Raw genomic sequence first — 22,646 nt, 5'->3', positions numbered from 1 at the left:
GAATCAATTGGGGACTGGGGTTGTTCCGATTAGTCATTTGTTCCGATTACCCATTATGTACGAAAAAATACATTAACCTGTCCGATGTTCAAATTTTTCTCCATTGCGCGTCGCTTCACGTTGAATTTTCGTCGATTTTAAGCCAAACGAAAATTTTTATAATAATAATCGAGGCTATTGTATCGTTAAAAATTATTTCTTTATTTTGTACAAACAAAATAAATATATTGAAGAATATAAAAACATGAAAATTATACTTTAGAAGTAAATCTAGTATCAAAAATGTTCGATTCAGCACGACACAGTCCGACTGAAAATCGTTCCGATTACCAGCGTTCCGATTAACAACTCTCTACTGTATACAGTCAAACCTGTTTTTATGCGGGGGGTAGGGACCGCATAAAAAAAGTCTCGCGTAGAAAATAACTCGAAACCGTACGAAATAACTAGGAATTGCTTTTTTAACTCCTTGGGCCTTTTTCTGCAACACCTAATGGGGAAAAAAATCCTCTAAGAATTTTAATTTTTATATTAATTAATTATTTCCACTTAAATACGAATCTAACATTAAAAAGTTAAAAATAATTGTTAAATAATGATTTTATTTGATAAATATAGCTGCAGGAAGTGTTATTTCATTTAACAAGGCATGAAATTTCACACCTGCAGTCTAAAGCTGGAGGGGAGCTAACTTACCGCATCTGTTCAAATATAACATAATATTTATGGTTTTTATGCTATTAAAATAAGAGGGGACCGAAATAAACGTATGAGAAAAAAATTTTACTGAATAAAAAATGAAAAAACCTGCTGATGTCATAGAAAACAACCAATAGAGTTTTTAAAAATTTTACAGGAGTCAATTATGTTCCAATTTGATTGAAACTTTCATATACCGCACAAAAATAATCGCACAGAGAAAGACCGCACAAAAACAGGTTTGACTGTATATAAGGGACTTTCTGATCATCCTGTATAAATTAATGTATAACACAAAATAATGTTATAAGCTTATTATATTAATTAAAAGTACTTTTGTCTACTTAAGGCTTAAATCAATTACAGATATTCACAAACTTCAAAATGTTAAAAAATGCTCTTTTTAGATATTTGAAAAAGCATTTGTAATCTTTTAAAAAATTATGTACAGTACTTTATAAGTTTTTTTATGAATTAAATGTTTTGTGTTATACATTTAAGTTATATAGATATTATAAACTAAACTTTTAATATATATATATTCCAAACTTTGCAATTCAGCATTTAATTTTTAAAAAACTAATGTTTTTTGTCCTGCTTTAAAGGCCTTCTTCAGGTTATATAATTTATTTTAGGAAATATTTAATGACTTTCCATGATATATTTCCTGAATTCAGTTTTGTACAGCCTGAAAATTAACTTTAAAAAAGGTTCAAAATGTAAATTTTATAAAAAATGTTATATAGAAAAGGTTTAGTTTTTCTGTTTGTTTTATCCAGTTTGGTATTCTTTTGTTCTTCTTCATTACAAATATACTTTGTTAAAATTTTAGCATTATATAATCAGTTGTAAATACATTTTTATTTAGATTTTATAACAGAATTTTTTTGGGAAATCTATAAATTCAAATTTATAAAAATGCTGTTGTTTGGATAATTCTGGTAAAGATTTTTTTGTCACAGATAAATATATCAAGATATTTTGTAAATTTTATTATAGAATCATACTTGTTACAAAAAAAATTAAACATTTTGGTGTAAATGAACAATTCTTTTAAATTTTGATTGTTTATATTGAACTTTTAAAATCAGATGTGACATTGCATTTATTATTATTATTATTATTATTTTAATATAAAATCTGTCTACTTGTGAAATTACATAATGCTTTTTCAGTTATGTAAATTAACTTTTTCTGGTGAAAATTATTTTTTTTTCTGTATTTAATAAATATAAGTATGGTAATGATATTAAAATCAAAAACATTTTTTTAATTATATAATTAGAAATGCAAAATAATGAATATCGGTGATATTAGAAGATAAACTTTAAATGTTTAAAAGTTTAAAGTTAACATAAAATTAAAACCCATTTCTATGCATATGTTTTTGAGATTATTTATTTAATTGAAACTATACAATTAAAAAAATATGAGTTTTGGTTCATAATTAAATTTTCTTATCATTGATATGAATAATGAACAATAGTTTAACTATTCATTCTGAAAATTTTGTCTTTTAATTAATAGTTTTGTTACAAAAGGAATATCCAACTGGACAATGTGGTCAGAAAAACAAAAAACACCTTTAAATTTAGCATTTAATTTTAACGACAAATGTTTTCAGCTAATTTTACTAGCCATTTTCAGGTTTGAACTACTATACATATAACGACGGATTCCAGAATGATGATTTTAAAATAATTCAAATGTAGTGTTCATTCCATTTGCCATATTACAAAATGACATCCTAAAACATTTATTACAACACAGTATTATAAGATATCAAATTTGTACAAATATTAGTTTTTTCAAAATTTGTTATATATTATTTCATTTTAGGTATTTATGCAATAAATATTAATTTAATTCATTTTAATCATTAATATATTCTTTTTTTAATGTAGATATTAATAATTTCTATTGCTTTATTAATCAAATTTTACTATTTGTTATGCTAAAGATTTAATTTAGAGATTTATGAGCAGATTAACTTCACTGTAGTAAATATTTAAATAATAATAATGTATCATGCTTACATAAATAGATTTTCAAAAGTTTAAAGCTTTTAGCTGGTGTTTTAGTCATTAACACATTGTACATTTCCATTAAAAAAATTGATGTAGATTTTTGTAAGGCTACTAATTAAATTTAATCATGATATTTTAAGCAATTAGCTAAATATTTGTATAAAAGTAATAATTGTTTTTCAAATTGTGAAAATAAAATTATTTCCTTGATTTTTAGCATTAAATAAAATCCATACAAAAAAATTTGAAATGCTGATTTGTAAAAATTCACTATTGTTCATATCTATTTCAAAGATATCAATGTTTTCAAAAAGTATAAAATAAAATTGTATTTGTATTATCTATGGAATTATTGAAAATGTAAAATTTGCTGAGTTTATAGTTTGTGAACTTTGAAAAATACCTTTTATTTAGTTTTAAAGTATTAATGAGATTGAATTAATATATAATGTCAAAAATTTTGTATAAATGTTTATTTTATATATATATTGTATATAATAAACATTTTATGAATTTTGTTATACAGCAAAATTCATATAAAATATTTGACTGCTTGTAATAATAAATTGTAAGTATTTTTATTTTTAATTTTATGTCATTCATACACTTCTAACAAAATCAGCTATTTTGACTTTTGAAAAAAATATATATACATATATACATGCAATATGCTGGTGTGTAAGTTGCCTTTTTTTTTTTTTTAATTCAAGCTTTGTGAAATTATTTAACTGTTTTACTTAGAGTTCAATACAATAATAAAAAATCAGTATGAATGAATACTACACATGCTGTTTCCAAAATGCACTAGTCATATGTCACTGATGCAAAAATACAAAGCAAATGCATACTAAAGTGCTCTTCTATTATGTTACTTATGTAGCAATGCTATTAAAGTACTATACTGTATAAACTATCAATATTTTATTGGAGGTGTTGATTTTAGTTTCAGTTTGTTTACTGGTAGATTTTATACAATGAACTTCTTACCAAGATTACTTAGAAGGTTGGTTACTTCAGCTTGGTAAGAAGTTCATCATGTTTTCAGTGGTTGTTTGGTGTTCTAAGTAGAACTTGCCTACATCTTGCTTTGTATTAAATATACAATATAATGCAGTACATATATCATGAATTGAAAGATATATCTTTAGCCTTGATGAAACTGAGAGGAGCCTTATATAGTTTAGCCATAAGCTACCATACACAAAATTCAATCTTTGTTCTAGATCACCAATAGCCTGTCATAAACGTGGAGATTGACATACTGACTTAAAAGTTGGGTTAGATCTATATAGGTTCCAACACACCTGGAAAGTCAGGAAATTTGCCTCCTTGGCTGCCTTGTTGAGTTTTTTGCTGACAGTATGCTTGACTAAGTGTAGCCATCCGCAGGCAGCAAGAAGTAATATGGTATAATACAACTTATGAAAAGGGTGCCGAATATTTTCAGGACTCAAAATTTTTCCAAAAATTTTACAAAGTAGAAAATGTGATAAATAATATCATTTAAATTAAAATTTTTTGTTTTTCATATTAATAATTTTAATTGCATAATAAAAAAGTTTGTGAATTTTTTTAGTTTATTAATATTTTATAAAAGTTCAGGAAGTTTATTAAGGAATAAATTTAATAAATACTTTTGTACACAAATTATACAGGATTTGTTAATGAGTAATAAATAATTTTTTTTTTTTAAGCTATATAGATTTACAGTTGTGGATTACAGTAGAGCGTCGATAAGTGGAACCAATTGGGGACTGGGGTCCTTCCAGTTAATGATTTGTTCCAGTTTCCGACTTTGTACGAAAAAATACATTAACCTGTTTGATGTTCAAATTTTTCTTAGTTGCGTATCGCTTCCTGTTGAATTTTTCTCCGTTGCATGTCGCTTCGTGTTGAATTTTCATCGATTTTAAGCCTAACGAAAATTTTTATAATAATCATCGAGGCTATCGTATCGTTAAAAATTATTTCTGCATTTTGTACAAACAAAATAAATATATTGAAGAATATAAAAAACATGAAAATTATACTTTAGAAGTAAATTTAGTATCAAAAACATTTGATTCAGCACGACACAGTCCAACTGAAAATCGTTCCACTTTCCGGCCATTCCACTTACCGACGTTCCACTTATCGACGCTCTACTGTAATAACAGAATAAACTACTATAATTTAATAAAACATTTTTATTTTTAATTTTAATAATTCAGCAATTATAAAAATACATAACTGTTAATTAGAAAAACACTAACTAAAAAGTTGGAGAAGTAATAGCATATGAGCATAGTAAATCAGATACAGTTTTATTTGGTCGATGTGCCATACTGTAAGACTTAGAGTTAGGGAATTTGTACAAACTTGGTCAGGGGAAGTTATGGATTTTAACTTAAAAATTTGAGTAAGAACTCTGTTTATACTTGTATAAATACAGGTAGAGATCTAATCCAATTTTTAAGTCTAAATCAGTTTGAGCTGAAAATGTTGAGGTCAACTTGTACACCAGCATGTACAGTATAGTATATTTTTGTTTAATGTTTAAAAATAATTACTGAACATCAAGTGTTAAATTATATATTGCTTTTTTATTCTATAAGAAATATTATGGTTTTGAATTATTTTAAGTGTTTAATTATGAAAACTATTAATTGACTAAAATGAAATTTATCAAGAATATTTTTCTCTTATATAAATAGCCATACAGAATTTCAAATTTTTGAAAATGATATGGCAATAACTTTTTGATATTATAATGGAATAATTTGCAATAATTCTGTTATAATCTCTGTTTTAAAATATTTTATGCTTTATTTTTAAAAATATACTGTTAAAAATTAATTATATTTTGTTCCAAGCTCCAAAACGGAAACGCAGTTTGAAGAGCAGTTCTACAAAAGCTTTATCTTCTTCCTCAGGTAGCAAAGCATTAGCCACTTGTTAAATTTATCTGCACTTTCCAATATTCTTTTAATATGTGAAACTATATTAATATTTATTTATGCATGACTAAATATATAATATTTTATTAAAAATAAATTTATAGCAGTTTTTATTTGCATGTAAAGTTTAAAATAAATTTTACTAACAAACTAAACCTCAAGAGATTTTATAAATTTGCTTTGCACATTTGATATGATGAAATTAATAAAAATAATTTTAATAATTTTTTCTTAACATTCACTTTTAAAATATTCAGAATTGAATGAATTTTACTAATTTAATTTAATAAATCTATTTATGACTTGTTTAAAAGAAATTAGAATATATAATTTTTAAAGCTTGAATATATGATGTTTTTTTAATACATAATATCTAAATATATTAACACAGGATATCTTAAATAATTTGTAGCTATAACTTAGGCAAAAAATAAAAAGTCTTTTGTACTTAATTCACTTTTATTGTCAGCTTCAAACTTTGTATGAAACTACTTTTATTTTTTTATTTATTTTTATTTTTTGTATTTATTTACAAGTGGAAAAATCTGAAGACAAATTATTTCTGCCCCTAAATACCATTAATAAAAAGAATAACACAAGTTAAAATACAATAAAAACATTCAAAATGTAACAAATGAATAAGTAAAATCAAGAGGAAATTAAAAAAAAAAGAGTTTACATATTGTATATAAGGTATATACATTTGTTTTTATAAAAAGTAAAATTGCAATACAAAAATCTTCAGCTGGACTCATATGAATTAAAATATGATAAACAAAATAAAATCTCACATATCATTTTTTTATTTCTTAAACTAAAAAAATTATTATTATTATTTTATTCATATTTTATTATATACAATCCTAAAAATAGTTTAATCTTTCTCCCATTGCATTTATTAAATGAAAAAAAAATGTATCTTAATTAAATTAAACTTCATAACAGTTAATTTCATTATTTATTGTAAGGAAGTAGTCTTTTGACTTCTTTTCATATATTTTGAGGGATTTTAACTTATTAATTAACTGTGAATAGAAGTACAGACTGATATATACAGTTAACAAATTAAAAAGTTACATACAACTATGGAAATATTTATTTTTTGATATTAAGAAGAAAATAGAAATTTTGATAAATGCCAATTAAATAAAGACTTTAATTATGTTAAATGAATTTTTACAAATCAGTTATCAAATGAATGTTAAAAAGTTAAGTAGTTATAAAAAAGTAATTACACCTTTTTATGTGAATATTATTCAAGCGAACATAATCTCAAAAATTTAATAAACACTGAATTTATGCAGACATTTAGGGTCCATGTACACACAACAGTGACATGCTGGCACAGTGACCATTTGGTGACAGTGACGTGACCATGCTGTTTGTGAGTGGTCATGGTCTTTTCTGAGGATGAATTGGCTATGATAACTATAGCTTTGGATGAAGAAGAAAAAGAAATGCAATCAAAAATGCATACATCAAGCATGGACAAAAAATATCAACAGAATGGGAGTTTCATACTCTTTATAAAAAATTGATATGACAAATCTATATTTTTTGAATATTTTTGAATGTCCCAACATGCATTTCATATTTTATTAAACAAAACAAAAAAATATTTATTTCGTACCCAATGTCCATGTATTTCGAATGAGATAAATCAAATAAAACAGGGTGTTGATGCACGATTTCAATTAAATGTTTGTCATCCATTGGAAAACAAAATTTACCATCAAATGTACTTTTATGGTATGGTCACACCACTGTCACAGCACTGTGACGGATGAGTCTGGACAGGGTGGTTTAAAACTAGGTCAACAATTTCCCACAGGCAAAAGCTGCCTGTGGGAAATGCCATTCACTGCACTGTGCCAGCATGTCACTGTTGTTTGTAAATGGAACTTTAGTGTCGATTTACACACAACAGTGACGTGCCGGCACAGTGCAGTAAGCATTGATAAATATCACACATAGCCAATCAGAGTTTCGTGTATGACACTTGTATGATTGACAGAATACAGATCATGTGTCGTAGATGAAACTTTGATTGGCTATGTATGATATTTATCGATGTTTATGCACCAAACAGTCACTGTGCCGACACGTCACTGTTGTGTGTAAATCGACCCTTATTTTGACACACTTTAAAATTTGGTTGATGGAATATATAGATTCCTCAAAGTTCTAAACATTTCTCTATTTTTATTAAATACATTAAATATTATTGTCATTTCTGTAATAGCTAATGTATTTATTAGTTGTTACAGAAATGACATAATAATAATTTAATATATTTAATAAAAATAGAGAAAGGGACTTAATTTAAGAATTTGTTAATAAATTATGATAAAATAGAACGAGTTGTTTTATAAGAAAATCATTAATAAATTAGATTAAAATTTTTGTATTTTTTGAGTGTGAATACATATATTTTAAAATTATTGTACTGATTTAAAAATGTTTCAATTTCTGCAAAAATTTTTAATCACATTTTTGATTTTAACTAAGATTAAAAATTTGCATGATTAAACATAACATAGAACTTTTATGTCATATTATTTGTATAGAAATATTTAGTAAGTTTGTGATTATTAAATGAATTTATATTATAAATACAGTATCAGTAGTATTTATAGTCAAACTCCATTTATATGTTTTTCAAGGGAACTGAGAAAAATATTGTATAAGGGAAAAATGAACAAGTGAAACTACTTTTGAATTGCTTTCAGGATTTTTGATTATATTTGTCACAAAAGTATGTCATGAAAAACTCCAAATTCTGGATATAATTATTAAAATTAATTTCAAAAAAACTTTAAGTTCCTAATTATATCCAGTTTTTGGAGTTTTTCATTTAACAACACGACTATGCCAGTCAAACATTATAGGAAACTTGTTAAAGCTCTGGAAAATTTAAAATATCACCAACCATTTGCCAGTTTTAAATTTTTTTGCCACCAGTTTTACTTATTAATGCACATGCTTGTAGCCTTATCAGTTTGGAGTCTGGAAAGCAAAAGTAACATATTAAGCTATCACTTACAAAAGAGAGGGCCAGACCTTTGGGTCTTTGATTTGAATGACATTTGGTAAACATGTAGCCCTAAAAAGTATTTTTCTTACTTTGCATTTTACCAATAGTAAATTTTAAGACTTCACCCAAAAATGTTTGACTTTGACAACTTCGACTCCAGAACACTGTCTACAGGAGTACTATCCTTGAGTATATATTTGAAACAGAATACATATATACTCAAGGTTTCTTGGAAAAGTTTCAATCTAGGATCTAGTGACTCATTAATATACCTTTGGCTAATATTTTATGTTTGCAAAGGGGCATCCTTCTGGCTCCTTCTATACCATGCATCTTAGAATTTGCTAAGGTCCATAGGGAAGGCTCCTAACTTCAACCAGTCATGGATACATCCTTTCATCTTCAATTTATGTTGAAAGAATTCTTCAGTTTATTATGGTCAACTTCCAGCAATCTCCACATGTAATTACTAGTCCCAATGGTTTACTTCAGAGGCTACAAAACCTTTCTACACATGGACAAGTTTACTTTATGGTATGTGATTTCCATTTGTTTGTTTTCCATCTGTCAAGATTGATGAACCTTGCTTTTGTGAATCACATAACTTTTTCCTTTCCAACATTACTCATTCAGACAAATATCACTGTAATTATATGACAAGTGAATGAAAGGAATCCAATGCAAGTGCAATGACAGGTAGGTCCTTTAGGATTGTCAAAATGATGAGTTAGCACTTCATTTGTCACTCCAACATATTTCCAAACTAGAAAGTACAATGAGTTCACATAGGGTACAACCCAAAATGGGTAGCCCCATTTTGTGTTGTATCCTATGTGAACTCATTGTATGATATTTGGAGTATCAGTACTTCCTGAATTTTGCTTTATACCATATATGTGGAGGACATTTTAATTATCTAGTCTTGTGAACAATCTATCCAAAAGTTTCTAGAGAACATTAACAGCAATCCATATAGGTTACTATTCTGCCTTGAAAAACAAGTGATTACCAGGTGCACTTCCTTGATATTCTAATTACTATATATGACAGCTCTTTTACTGCAAATGTTTACCAAAAAAGTTCTTACAAGCCATTATTTCTCCGTCTTTGCATGATCCATTTTCAAGGTCCTGGTTAAAAGACCTCTGTTCCAACTCTTGACTCGGGAACTGGGAATACACTGTATGTTCTGTATAGCAATGGCACATGGTTACCAGCCAAAGTTTATTAAGACCATCATACATTGTTATCACACTTAAATGAATTCCAAGTACAATGATAATAGGCCCTTTAGGACTGTCACCGACAACAAAGTTGTATGTGATATCTACAAAGAAATAGCAGAATTATCCAACTTTAGGATTGCATACAAAAGAAGCTCTACTGCATTCTCATTACTCAGGAACTCAGGAATGAAAAGGATTCTGCTGATGAAAAGTATCTGGGGTCTACTCACTTCCTTTTCAGACTAACATTATAATCTTCCCTATTGCATAACCCACAGTTGCTTTCAAATTACTTTTTAAATGAAGATAATTTGCAAGTTATTCATATAAAATTATGGTAATTGACATGCACCATGTTTTTATCAACAACATAATATATAAAATGAAATTATAAGTGAAATTGTCTGTAGTGTTCTTTGAATCTAATAAACTATCTGAGCTCTACAACTGGAGTTTTGCACAAAGATGCTAAGTGTCCCTTAGCACAGTGCTTCCAAGAGGAGGAAAAACAGAGTTTATGGTAAGCACATAAATATGATAAATACTTGTTGATTCAAAAGGGACAAAGATTTGCTTATTACATGATTATCATCACTAATGTTTGCGATAGTAGGAACTCTTCAAAACTCAACAAGCTTCAAATCTTTATACCTTTGCAGTTGTATTTCACAGAATCTGTCTAAATGTAACTTTGCCCAGTCACATATCAAGGTCACCATCTCAATTTTTGTGAAGTGACAAGTAGATGATGTTTCTGTCATGTGAACTTAGTCACAAGATCCTGATCATGTGCTTGCTTTTCATGCTTACACTGCACAATATTTCATCCAGGGTAGTTTCCAGGTTGTTAAGAAATAAAATCAAAATAAGGATATCAATTAAAAACTAATTTCAAATATTTTTATATTATCACAAGTAAAAAAAATAGTAAATCAGTTTTTTTTTTATTAACAGTAATCAGTATTTGTAACTTATATTTTGTTATGTACTTTGTAACCCATATTTTTTTTGTCTATTTTTACTTGTGTACCATGGAATTTAGGGAAGTACTGAGGAGTATCATGTGTGAGAAAAGGTAGTTGAGCACTGAACTACTATACAGATTTTTACAAAGCTTATGATTTAGGATTCTGGCCTTAATCTTTACTTTTTATTAATTCATTCTCAAACTTTTATTACAAAAATGATAACATTTACTTCTTTTGTTCTCTGTTAGAGGCAACACTGTCAACTTCAGTTAGTCTATTGTCTTTTCTCAATAATATATTCTTACAAACTTTAGGATTTACTTTTAATGCCAGTGTGGATTTATTCATATGTTTAACATTTAAATAGAGATCAATTCCCCTAGATAGCCTTCCTGGGTGATATCCCCTTGGCAGATTGTCCAAATGTAGCATTGTCTTGTTCCATCGATCTAATCCGAAAAAATAAAAGTAAACTCTCACAGATATTGAGGAGAGCTACAAATGTCATTTATATTTGTGACTAACTCAATTGCAAAGATTCCATTCCAATAATTTCCTGCCCCAGTTTCCAGTTACAATAATTTTCCAACCTTTAGAATGGGGAATAGCTGGGACGTTGGTAGAAAAACACTGATTTTTGAATAAAAATGCTAATAGCATAAAAAGTGAAAAAATTCTTTATTAATTAACATTGGTATTGCACAATGCTTATATTAAATACTTCTAATAAGCAAAATTTAATGTTATCTCTGCATATGAAATCTTATCATCTTATAAAGCTTTATTGCCATAAACCAGGGTCTCAAACTCAAATGCAGCAAAGGGCCAGTCAAATAAATGTGTATTAAATGTGGGATATGCTCAGTATTATTTGATAAATCAAGATTTACTGCAATTAAAAGGAAAGCTCTAACAAAGGCCCTTATGTTGTCAGGCTTTTACATCTATGTAAACAGTTAGATGTTTGAATGTTTTCTGTTTTAATCTCCACAAGATGTTAGAAACATTGATTTTCATAAAAGAAATCATCTAGGCTAAGGGCCAGATTTGAAGCCTTAACAGACCATGTCTGACCCATGGGCTGCCAGTTTGTCACCCCTGCCATAAATACTGTGAAGAGTACGGCAATAATTTCATACTCTTTAACGTCACAATTTAGAAAAGGTCAAATATTTTACAGGATATATCATAAATCTACACCTAGATTTTATGATGTCATGAATCTTAATATTGCATGATGAGTGCATCCTGTTATATGTCTTTGTTCAATGTTCTGCTTTGTTAATAATTTCTTTTGTTATGGTACAAAAAACTTGTGGCAGTTGATATCAGTCAGTTTATTGATTTTCACTGCAATTATTAAAGACAATAATTTTTCTGGTTATTTATTTCCTATCTTTGTCTTTTTGTTACCTTACTGAATATCTTTTCCTTTTGCTACACAGCAATGAAGGAGAGGCCCTGCAATGCTATGTGATAAAACCATCATCAGCTTTACTATTTTACAAAGCTTACAAAGGTTTGTAATCTTTGTAAATCCCACAAATCTCAAAGAACCATCTAGTTTCTTTCCTTGAGAAATTTCATGCTGTATGGCCTGTATATTCTATGTGATGAATCAGATGTTTCTTCTTTTTTGGGCAGAGAAACTGTAATGCTGCTCCAATAATTTGTATAACTGTAAAAGAAACTTGTTTTTGTCTTATGATGTGTCAATCATAATTGATATAACTGCCAACATGATGGCACTAAAGTTGCCAGACTTGATGCAATTTATATTGTTTGCTATTTAAAATTATCATATTTGAACAAAAATTCTTATATGGATACCAACATATATGAAAATATTAATCTTTCGTTCCCAACTGAAGGAATCTGAGAACATTGTTCTAGTTTGTTTCAGTTATTCGTAATAAAATACCTAAAATATCTTTAGTGTATATATTGATGTTAGACTCATTAAATGAAATATTTGTGATAATATCAAATTCTTTAAAAATGCTGACAAAAGAGAAAATTGCCTGTCCACTGACAGCATATAAACGCTGATGGTTGGCAACTATAAATTTCCCAAATAACTTATTTTTTTACATTCAATATTTTGTTTTATGTGCATGCAAATAATTCACATGGGCATAATTAGTATATAATTATTAAGTATGTCACTTAATACAAATATGAAAATATATATTATTGGTCAAAGAGGTGAAAAATCTGGAGAGATCCAAATAAACCCAAACCTTGGTAAGTCCAGTTACAAATTTATTGAAATAATAAGGTTTTCAATCAGTGAAATCTGATTGAAAACCTTATTATTTCAATAAATTTGTAACTGGATTTACCAAGGTTTGAGTTTATTGGTTTGTATATATTATCAAAATACTTAGACAAGTTAAAGATAGAAATTTACAGATGGCATTTACTTCATTTAGTAGATCACAAACATTTTTATCATACTTATTGAGTGTTAATCCATAAAATTTTTTTTTTAGTCAAGATCTTTAGGCCTATCATATATAAATTATTTATATATCATTGTTTTTCTGAAATTGCAAATATGTATATTCATATAATGTTCATTAATTAAAGTTACATTTATGAACAAACTGTCTTTATATGTCGTATATGATTGTGCTGTATTACAGAGTTGTATTTTAATGACATTCTCTTAATGATTTTTTTTTTTCTGATTTAATATTATCAAAATCATAAAGGTTATTTTTTCTACTGAGTCATAATTGAAAAATCAAATTGCTATTTTTATTATTGAAGGTGTTTATATAGGACAACACGTCCTATATAATTTTGCTAGATTCTTATATCTAATTTATATTTTTTCTTAAAATTCTGTTTCTGAAGTGTATATTGTATTATTATTTTTATTCTTTTATTAATATAGAATTTGAATGTTTAAAGTATATTTTTAAAAGTTTGAAATATTATGCATCTGGATTTAGATTTTAAAAAGTGTGTGTGTGTACATTTTTTTTATTAATTATTATTATATTTAGTGCATGTTTTCATTCAAAGGCAAATAGTACTAGACTAAATATAATGATATTCTTTTCTCAAAATATATTGGAACAATAAGAAGTAACAATAATTATGTGAGGAGAACTAATTTAAACAGGATTGGTTTAATTAATAAAAATTATGAATTGATTATATATATTTTTTCCCAGATATATAATTTTTTCTCTATATATAGTTTAAAATTTATACTATAAAATTTCATGCAAATATTAATTATTTGGAAATTAACAATCTTTCCATAATGTATTCAAAGAAATTTTTTTCCATTCATGGAGCCAATGTTTGAATTTTCAAAATAATTAAAAAATTAGTTTTATTTATATACCTTATAACATGTTTACTTTTGTTTAAGCAGCAGCTGCTGGAGCAGCGGATGAAGAAATGTTTATAAAATCTTTTGAAGATGTATCTAGAATTCAGGTAATAATTATAATTTCATTCATAAAATCATAATTTTTAAATAAAAGTTTAATATTGAAATATTTTTTCCCAACCCAATTGTATTTCTGCCTTTATCAGATAATTTATCTAGCTAGATTTTTAATTTGAGAATTTAGGATTGGGAAATATTAGGAATTCCTGGATTTTTAATATTTTTAAATTTTATTCATGCATTATTAGTGAAGAATGTGCATATTTTGTATTATTCATTTATTTCAGATCTGTACATAAAATGAAGGAAAAAGTATCTAAATTCATTGAGATAAGTAATCATAATTGTTTATGAAAATAAGTCAATTAGCCAGAATAACAAATTTGAGTACTTTTGAAAATAAAAAAGAATTTCAAGCATAATGCAAATAATGAATTGTTTCAGGTTTTAAATTTGAACTGAAGAGAGAGTCATTAATAGTGATAAAAATTTTGTTTTCAACAATGAAAGCTTAAAATTGAAAATGCTTGCAGAGAATTTTTATTTTTATACGATATATTGTTAAAGATATGTTTTTTAAAAATATATCTTAATAATTTTCCCATTAAAAAAGTTTTTAGAGAAAATTTATCTGTTATTTTATGCAATTAAGTTTTTTTGAATATAAAAAAAATATGAAAATTGACATGGAAAATGTTTTTATGGTGAAAAATATGATTTATTTTAGATCTTATTTAATCTCATATGATGGTTATCAATAAGTAACTTGTAGATTAAACACAAAAGTTGCCAAAATTCTAAAATTCCTTAAAAATGAATGATGGGATTTGCTTGGTTTTTGAAAATATGCAGCATTTCAGAAATAAAATTTAAGTTGAATTCCATAGTTGTGATTATATGATTAAATTAGATAAATTTGTTAATCTGCTATCTCGTGTTAGTGTTTAATATAAAATTTTTTATGATTATCTTTTTAGCATGTTTCACAGTAATGAAGTGCTTATGTTAAGATTTTTGTCCGTCTGACAGATTTCCATGCGTATATGCAATGACTTCACTTTCATTACTTAAGTGTTATGCTCTGTCGATCCATTAGATTCAAATGTTGGAAATTAGGCTTAAACTCGATCAACAAGAAATTATCAACATTAGGGTTAGGAGTTACTTAAATGTTATGTTCCATTCAATCCATTTATTGCGCATGTCCACGCACATGCACAACAACTACTTGATCTATTTCCTTATTAATTTTTAGCACACTCCATTATAATCATTTGATCCATTTATTGCACATGTCCACACACATGCGCAAAAGGAAACTGAACATTTTCATTTACAGTCTGTAAGCTGTAGTAAAAACTACTTGGTTAGTATGTTGTATTAAATTAATTTTCTAATAAATTTAATATAATAATAATTATTATTATCATAGTATTTTTACTACAGCTTACAGACTGTAAATGAAAATGTTCAGTCATAATAATAATAATTATAATAATAATAATAATTAAATTATTATTAATATATTATTATAAATATTATATAATATTATTATTATAATAAATTAATTTTTTTAATAAAATGTTTAATTGTTATTGTTTAAAGTTAATAATAATTAACTGAGATAATAATAGTAATTGACTGATATGAACAAACAAAATGATTGATAAATATAAATAGAATAACTTACTAAAATATTTGGAAAATCTTACAAGAGGTATTTGGTAAAAGTTTAATAATGAAATAATTAAATTTATTATATACATTTATTATTAGAGCTATAACACAATGTTCATTTGCAAGTAGTGTGGTTTTTATTTTATTTTGATGGTGATTTTTGTATTTTGTAAGTATTTTTTTTCTTAACCGATATTTCATAACTTTGCAATTTTTAAAATAAATTTAATTGAATAACAGGAAATTTGTGTATAAAACTTATAAATATGATGAAAATATTTACAGATAAAATAAGAAAAATAAGTTATTCCTCAGACAAGTTATGAACAATATAATAGATTTAAAAAACTGTACCATTAATTACCACCAATGTACACCCTTAGTCTTATTTTTTCATATTGACTATCCAAAAAGTGTCAATTTTTTTTAATCATTGATATTTGATATATAATTAATTTTTATGAAAAAATATGCATAAAATTAACACTGTGTTTTTCTAAAAATAAAATAATTTGTTTTATTATATTTAAAATTATTAACGAAATAATATAAATTATTTATTTAATAATTATTAATAACATTTATAAGTAAAATAATTTTGATTATTTGCTTGGAAGAAAAACTGTCAAAAACAATTTACATAGATGCTGTCAGATTTTAAAATGAAACTAAATTTTCTCACTAAAAATAGCAAAATAACTTCTGTAATGTAATACTATCTATTGGAGAAATAGTGAAATAAACATTTAACAACAGTGAACATATCAGATGTTAAAACAAAAGTTTCTAGAGCATTTTTCACAACAAAAATGTGTGACATACATCAAAGCTAAAAAAATCAATTACTGCAGGTAGACATATTGGATTCAATAGTGACTGAGAAGGGGTTAAAGGTAATTGAAGGATAAGATGGTTTTCAACTTTCAAAAGCCAAGAAAATACTTTTCCCATAGTAATAAATATACACATAATCATTCATATTTATAGTTGTTATAAATAATAAGAAAACTGGACTTATTTGCATTAATAAATAAAATATGCTAATTGAGCTATGGTTTACACACACCAAAAAACGGGCTTAATCACTGTAACAGCCATCTCCATCTATATACTGAAAGCATTAGTTCTCCAAAAAGTAAGAAGTAATAAATTTATGTACACCCAGAATTTACCAGATACTACTTGTCTGGACATGGAAATTTTATGCTGCTTTGTGTACAGCTCAGTTAGCAATGTTCAAATGCAGGGAACTATAAAATTTTGTGTAGTTGCATTATTCAAAATGTGAAAAATGGCATGACAGAGACTAGGAGTGCAAGTATACTATATGATCTATAACAGGTGTGGCCAACAAGTCGATCGCGATCGACCGGTCGATTGCCAAGCCAATTTTGATCGATCGCTAGCGATATCTTGACTTAATGTATTATATTTGTAACCGACGCAACTGTATTCATGCAGTTGTGACTCGACTCATAAGCAGTGAGTGCACTTCGTACTGAAACACAGTGTATAAACATAGTATGTATTTCACACTTCCCCTCCCCACTTAGACTATGCCGATGACAACAAGTCGATTGCGACACATTTTTACGATAAAAAGTAGATCTTACGTGCACAAAAGTTGGCCACCCCTGATCTATAAGATCCTCTAGAAAAAACAAAATGGAACAACTATAAGGTAGATTGCACAAGAATTGTTTGAATGTGTCTACTGTCAGATGCTATGAAGAAATCAATTCTATTGCACTTTGGTGCAATAGTGGCAGATTACCAATGACTAAATTTTGCATTGATTTTGTCATGAAATATCAATCTGGTACATTTATGGAATCTGTAGAAATGTGGGATGAATGAATGAATCAATGTATATCTCAATGAACTGCTAGCAATGGATTACAGTTTGTACAAGAGTAAGTGAAAGCCTATGTTGATGCTAGTTCAGTGAAAGAAGCAATTTGCATGGCTAGGAACTACCTGTCTTGGACAGAAGCTCAATGGCAGGGGGTGATTTAGTCTGATGAGTTGCTCTTTCCAATCCTGTATGGAAATATCAAACAGCCATCTGCTGGTCAAATGAAGGACTCATCCAAAACTGTAAAGCAGGAAGTCAAGTTTCCAAACATAATTCAAGTGTCGGGGTGTTTTGGATATTCTGGTATTGGTAATTTGATTCTATATGATAGGACTATCAATTCCTAATGCTACCAGACAATTCTGCAACAGCATTTACTGCTTTCCATAGCCCATCTTTGGCTGCAGTTTTTCATACAAGTGATGAAACTTGATTTTCAAATGATAAAAGGTGTTAGAGCATTTAGAAATTGATTTAAAAATGGTTACAAAAAGTGCTCTTTAAGAATGCTCTTAGAAATAGTAATGACATTACAGTAATGTATAGTTTTGTAGGGATACTACTTCAAGTAGTACAAGGGTCATTCCAGAAGTACCCGACCTGACATATAGATGGTGGTACTTGTTTGAAAAACAACTGTGTTCGAAAGTATCAACCTTATAAAGCTTAAGTTTGAAGTTAGAAGACGCTACATTGTTTAGTATTTGTTTGACAGCCATCAGTAGTGAACAATCTCAATGAATTTGTAAACATGAAAAAATTGATCATTGTTATGTGATACAATACTTTCATTTGAAAGGTTTCAGTCCAACCAATATTAAAGCTGAGCTAGATTCTACTCTGGGGTAGTCTGCTCTCTTGTTTACAACAATAAAATATTGGGTGACAGAGTTTAAACAAGCCCATATGAGCTGCCAAGACGAATATTGCAGTGGTCGACCAAGTGAGGTGACCATGCCAGAAATGGTGAAAAAATCCACAAAATGGTATTGGATGACCGTCGACTCAAAGTGCAAGAGCTAGCAGATATGATAGGCATTTCAAAAAGTGCTGTACATCACATTTTGACTGAAAATTTGGACATGAGAAAGCTGTGCACAAGATGGGTGTCGCGTTTGCTCACATTGGGACAAAAACAGCATCGTGAGGATGTTTCAATCGAGTGTTTGGCAATGTTTTGCAGCAACAAAGCTGAGTTTTTGCGCTGATTCATAACCATGGATGAAACATGGATCCATCACTTCACACCTGAGATGAAAGAACAGTCAAAACAATAGACTGAAAGGGGAGAATCAGCTCCAAAGAAGGCAAAAACAGTTCCATCTGCTGGTGAGGTCATGGCGTCAGTTTTTTGGAATGCATGTGGGATAATTTTCATTGATTATCTTCAAAAAGGAAAAACAATCAACGGTGAGTATTATCCGAACTTATTGCAGTGCTTGAGTGATGAAATCAAGAAGGAAAAAAACGGCCACATTTGTCGAAAAAGAGTGTTGTTTCATCCAAGACAACGCATCAGTTCACACATCCTTTATTGCGATGGCAAAAATCCATGAGATCCATCCATCAAATTGCTTTCTCACGCACCCTATTCGCCAGATTTAGCCCCCCTCAGATTATTTTCTCTTTCCAAACTTGAAAAAATGGCTTGATGGTAAAAGATTTGCCAACAATGAAGAGGTGGAGTCTGCAGTTGATGGCTATTTTGAGAAGCTTGACAGTTCTCATTATAAACGAGATTGAAGCTATTGAACATCACTGGGAAAAGTGTATTGAGCCAAAAGGAGACTATGTTGAAAAATAAAGATGTTTTCCCAAATTTTTTGTGTCTTTATTAGGTCGGGTACTTTTTGGACTACCCTCATAATTACTACATTAGAATAAATTTCACTTAATAAAGTTTTAATCAGCAGTGCAATTATTATTTGATCAAACTTCATATAAAATCATGTATTTATGAAAGTTAAAGTAGATGCACTCATTATTTCTTGAAAGTACAGTATATAATTAACATGTGATAATTTTAAATTAAATCTGTAATAAAATATTAATCTTAACTTATTTTTTTTTTCAAGGTTTTGTCTGCTAAAGATTTAGAACAAGAAATAAATAAAATCAGGGATGTACTGTCAGATCCTAATAATGATTGGGAAAAACGTATGGAAACTGTAAGTCTGCTTATACAATACAATAGTTTTATATGTTTAATTAATGGTGTAAAATTGTTTTTAATAATTTTATCAATGCTATCTTTGACTTAAATACAAAAATGTTAAATAAAATTTTTAAATATTTAACATTTTTCATAAATAAAAGTAAGACATTTAGATGATGATTGTATTTATTAATATATTTTATAACCCATTAAATTGTTATATATTATATTAATATATTACAGATGAAAAGATTAAGAAGTCTATTACTTGGTGGAGCTCTAAATTTTGACTTTTGTTCTCATTTACGTTGCTTAGAAGTTCCTTTTCAATCATGTATAAAAGATCTACGTTCACAGGTTGTTCGAGAAGCATGTATTACAGTTGCGTAAGTAAAAAACAAAGTTTTTATTTTACCAATATCTTAAAAATTTGTATTATTTTATGACACATTCTTTATATACAGGGTGATTCAAAAGTCACAGAAATTTAAAAAAATTAATAACTTGCAAACTATTTACAGTAACATGATGCAGTTTTCACAGAAATGCTTAGGAGGAAATGGGATTTTTTTATGTGAAATAAAAATTTTAGTACCAAAATAGTTAGATTTCTTGCCATAGATGGCACTTGATAAGATTACATTATTTGTGAAGTTGTTACTAGAGCTTACACTAAGAACATTTTTATTTTTTATTCTTACTTTAACAAATTTACAATTTTTTCAGTTTTTTACAGCGCCATCTATGGCAAGAAATGTAACTATTTTGGTACTAAAATTTTTATTTCACAAAAAAAATCCTGCTTTTTTTTTCTAAGCATTTCTGTGAAAACTGCATCATCTTACTGTAAATAGTTTGTGAGTTATTAATTTTTTAAAATTTCTGTGACTTTTGAATCACCCTGTATTTATGAAATATTGTGCATAACAATCCATGAATTTTTTGACAAATTTAATTCTGACTCAAAATACATCATTCAGAATTAAAAACTTTTTTCAATTACTTTACAGGATACAGTATTTATAAAATAGTTGAGTTATATTCATTATTATATTAAAAAACAATTTATATAACAGCTTATTATATTTAAACATATTACAGATATTTGTAAATATGTCTGTTAATAATCTAGCCTTAACTAATGAAAAATTTTTCATTTTATAATAAATCTGTGGATTAAATCAAACTTTATTGTTTAGTAATATTTTATCATTTGAATAGACAAGAATCACTGATTCTTTTGCATAAGTTACATGAGATGTGATCTATGATAATATATTTTGATTGTGATTTACATGAGTTACTGTACTCCAGAAAAACATTTCTTGTGTAAATAGTCCGTATAAAGGAAAGTTCATGAAAAAATTTAATTTTCCCATAGATGTATTGATATATTGAAATTCTGAGATGGTACATACAGTAACAATTACAGCAATTTTTTGAGTTATTACATGTGGGATAATTAATATTCATAATTAATAAGGAAGATAAATACATATTTAAGATAATTAAGATATTTTAATTATCTTTTTCAAATATTTCTTTATTATAAAATATTATGTTTTTAATTCTTAATTTTACTTGAATGTATTTGAAATTAACAAATTTCAAATACATTCAAGTACAATTCAAATACAAATTAACAAATTTAAAAAAAAAAAAAAATAGTATTTTTCATATTTTAATAATTAACTAACTAGTTAACATTAGAAATAAGCAAGTTTTTTCTTTTAATAGTTTTCTGTCTCAGCAAGTAGGTACAAGACTAGATCATTTTGCAGAAGCTGTTTTGCCAAGTTTAATTAATTTAATTCCAAATAGTGCCAAGATTATGTCCACGGCAGGGATTGTAACAATACGTTTTATTATTCAGGTAAACATAATTCTCAAATTTACATTATTAAATGTAGAGAATATTAGTATTATATTTATTAAAATAGCAGAGATGCCACTTTGAGAAGAGGTCCATCAATAGCAGCACAGGTGGATGGGCATTGTTTCCTTTACTTCTGAATTTGATGTCATTGCCCTAATTTTAAGCTTCACAGTACCAAATACTTTTGCATTTATCTTTAAAACATCATTAAATGACCAAGCGCCATACCATGAAATACAAACAAATATTAAACACAACCCAGACATTATGATTTGCTCTTTAGCTACTATTATCAATTACTCGTAAACCACATGCACAGAGAACATGTGCACATAAGCAAGTGCTATTGGAACATAGTAAGACTTTCAGAATTCTTTTCTCTTATTGGAGAAGTTTAATAAATATAAGGATTAAACAATATAAAGAAACTTAATGTAATATTTTTTATTAATTTATTATCCACAAATATAATATATTTATCTTTTTTACAATGTATATAAATATAACTTACCATATGTGTAAGTGAACTGAACCACATTTTTAGGAAAAACTGAGCTTTTTAAAAGAACCAACAAAAAATTAAAAAAAAATAGTTTTTATTTCAAACTCTTCAGTACTGTTTAAGTGGGTTAGATTATGTGTTGGCTTGAATTAAAATGAAATGTTTGCTCATTCCTCACATGGAAAATATGCAAATTAACAAACTGTGTTTAAAAACTTTTACCAAATTGTCTTGATTAAATAGTTAAATAGAAGCTGTATCATTACTTTATAAACATATTTTTCT

At 27.2% G+C, this 22,646-nt stretch overlaps 1 protein-coding gene across 12 annotated transcripts in view; it reads left to right on the top strand.

Annotated features, from left to right (window-relative positions):
* The window catches only part of LOC136979043 (CLIP-associating protein 1-like), a 196,749-nt gene that overhangs the window by 100,563 nt on the left and 73,540 nt on the right, over window positions 1–22,646 (top strand). For 10 of the 12 annotated variants that reach the window (XM_067274923.1, XM_067274927.1, XM_067274919.1 and 7 more), the window contains 5 exons: window positions 5,579–5,638; window positions 14,279–14,343; window positions 19,904–19,996; window positions 20,227–20,369; window positions 21,721–21,856. In XM_067274923.1, the coding sequence (XP_067131024.1) occupies window positions 5,579–5,638; window positions 14,279–14,343; window positions 19,904–19,996; window positions 20,227–20,369; window positions 21,721–21,856 (497 nt within the window). The remainder of the gene's footprint in view (window positions 1–5,578; window positions 5,639–14,278; window positions 14,344–19,903; window positions 19,997–20,226; window positions 20,370–21,720; window positions 21,857–22,646) is intronic. The other 2 variants (XM_067274926.1, XM_067274925.1) reach the window with 1 other exon arrangement.

Source organism: Centruroides vittatus, unplaced genomic scaffold (genome assembly GCF_030686945.1).
Source record: "Centruroides vittatus isolate TY-2023 unplaced genomic scaffold, ASM3068694v2 contig_575, whole genome shotgun sequence".
Lineage (NCBI taxonomy): Eukaryota > Metazoa > Arthropoda > Arachnida > Scorpiones > Buthidae > Centruroides > Centruroides vittatus.
The sequence above is the reverse complement of the archived record's forward strand: the minus strand, read 5'-3'. Positions and strand labels throughout refer to the sequence as shown.